This window comes from Eimeria maxima, genomic scaffold (assembly GCF_000499605.1).
Source record: "Eimeria maxima Weybridge genomic scaffold, Emw_scaff1378, whole genome shotgun sequence".
Lineage (NCBI taxonomy): Eukaryota > Apicomplexa > Conoidasida > Eucoccidiorida > Eimeriidae > Eimeria > Eimeria maxima.
In genome coordinates this window covers 810-2722 of record NW_013563487.1, presented here as the reverse complement: position 1 = coordinate 2722, position 1913 = coordinate 810, and the positions used below count along the sequence as shown (strand labels likewise).

At 39.0% G+C, this 1913-nt stretch overlaps 1 protein-coding gene across 1 annotated transcript; it reads right to left on the bottom strand.

The window, feature by feature from the left end:
- Positions 1 to 999: 999 nt before the first annotated feature.
- On the bottom strand, positions 1000 to 1596 carry EMWEY_00052040 (hypothetical protein, conserved; the record flags this gene model as incomplete). The annotated part of the gene is made up of 1 exon (XM_013477510.1): positions 1000 to 1596. The coding sequence occupies one exon, from the start codon at positions 1594 to 1596 to the stop codon at positions 1000 to 1002; it is 597 nt and encodes a 198-aa protein (XP_013332964.1).
- Positions 1597 to 1913: the final 317 nt, after the last annotated feature.

Sequence of the window (1913 nt, the reverse complement as noted above, 5' to 3'; positions counted from 1 at the left end):
AATAAATAAATACATAAAATAAATAAATAAACAGATAAATATAAATAAATAAATAAATATAAATAAATAAATATAAATAAATAAATAAGTAAACAAATAAATAAGTATAAATAAATAAATAAATAAATAAAGTATAAATAAATAAATAAATAAAGTATAAATAAACAAAAAAATAAATAAATAAATAAATAAATAAATAAGTATAAATAAATAAATAAATAAATAAATAAGTATAAATAGAATAATTAATTAATTAAATAAAACTATTTAATTAATAAACTAGTTTAATTAGTTAATTATTTAGCACCAGCAATAGCAGCAGCAGCAGCAAGGGCAGCAGCAGCAGCAGCAGCAGCAGCAGCAGCAGCAGCAGGAAAAGGAGACAGACCACGAATCTTTATTTTGTAGTATATAGACCCTAACAACAGCAGCAGGATCTGCTGCTGCATTTGCTGCTGCATCTGCTGCTGCAGCATTTTTTGCTGCTGCGCTTGCTGCAGCAGCAGCAGCTGCAGAATCTGTATTTGTCCCATCCGCTGCAGCAGCAGCAGCAGCAGCAGCAGCAGCAGCTGCTGCTGCTGCTGCTGTGTCTCCATAGTCTTGCATGCAGCGTACCTCTATATAAGAAAAATCTATTGCTGCTACGCTGCCGCTGTCTTGGTGCTGCTCTGCTGCTGTCAATACACCTGAGCTCCCTTCCTGCTGCAGCTGCTGCAGCAACGTTGTCTTACCTACATCCTCACAACCTAAGCAGCAGCAGCAGCAGCAGCAACAGCAGCAACAGCAACAGCAGCAACAGCAATAGATTAATATGTATATAATAAATAAATAAATAAATAAATAAATAAAAGGGAGATAATAAAGGAGAGAAAAAAGGAGAGAAAAAAGGAGACAATAAAAGGAGACAAAAAAAAGGAGACAAAAAGGAGACAAAAAAGGAGACAAAAAAGGAGACAAAAAAGGAGAAAAAAAAAGGAGAAAAAAAAAAAAAAGAATAAACTAACCAAGAAGTATAATAGTTCCTGCAGGTGTATGTGCAGTTTTATCTCGTGATTCTTTTAGTAAACGTCTCCATATACCCTTCTTTGTCTCCTGTTTGCTGCTGCTGCTGCTGCTGCTGCTGCTGCTGCTGCTGCTGTCGTTGCTGCTGCTGCTGCTGCTGCTGCTGGATTCTTGAGAGTTTTTTGCTGCAAAAGGGAATTTGTCTCCTTCTTTACTTGCATGCAACCTAAAAGAACCAAAACGTGTCTCCTTTGCTGCTGCTGCTGCTGCTGCTGGTGCTGCTGCTGCTGCTGCTGCTGCTGCATCTTGACCTGCAGCAGCAGCTGCTGCTGCTGCTTTTTTTGCAGCTTCTGCTGCTTTTGCTGCTGCTGCTTCTGCTTCTGCTGCTTCTCTTACAACTTGAGCTTCTGCTTCTGCTGCTTCCTCTGCTGCTTCTGCTGCTGCTTCTGCTGCTTCTGCTGCTGCTTCTGCTGCTGCTGCTTCTCGAGACACTTGTGCTGCTGCTTCTGATGCTCCTGATTCATCTCCTGCTGCTGCAGCAGCAGCAGCAGCAGCAGCAGATGCCGTGTCTTGCTGCGTACCAGAAGAAGACATCTCCTTGAGACTGCCTGCAGCAGCAAGAGCAGCAGCAACAATAGCAGCAACAGCAGTGACAGCAACAGCAACAGCAGCAGCAGCAGCAGTGACAGCAGCAGCAACAGCAGCAGCAACAGCAGCAGCAGCAGCAGCAGCAGCAGGATTAATATATATAAGTAGAGGAGACTTACTATTAGAAGAAGAAGACTTTATTTCTTTGTCTGTATCCCCCATTATAAATAAATAAATAAATAAATAAATAAATAAATAAATAAATAAATAAATAAATAAATAAATGAATAAATAAATAAATAAAGGGAATAAATAAAAGAAAA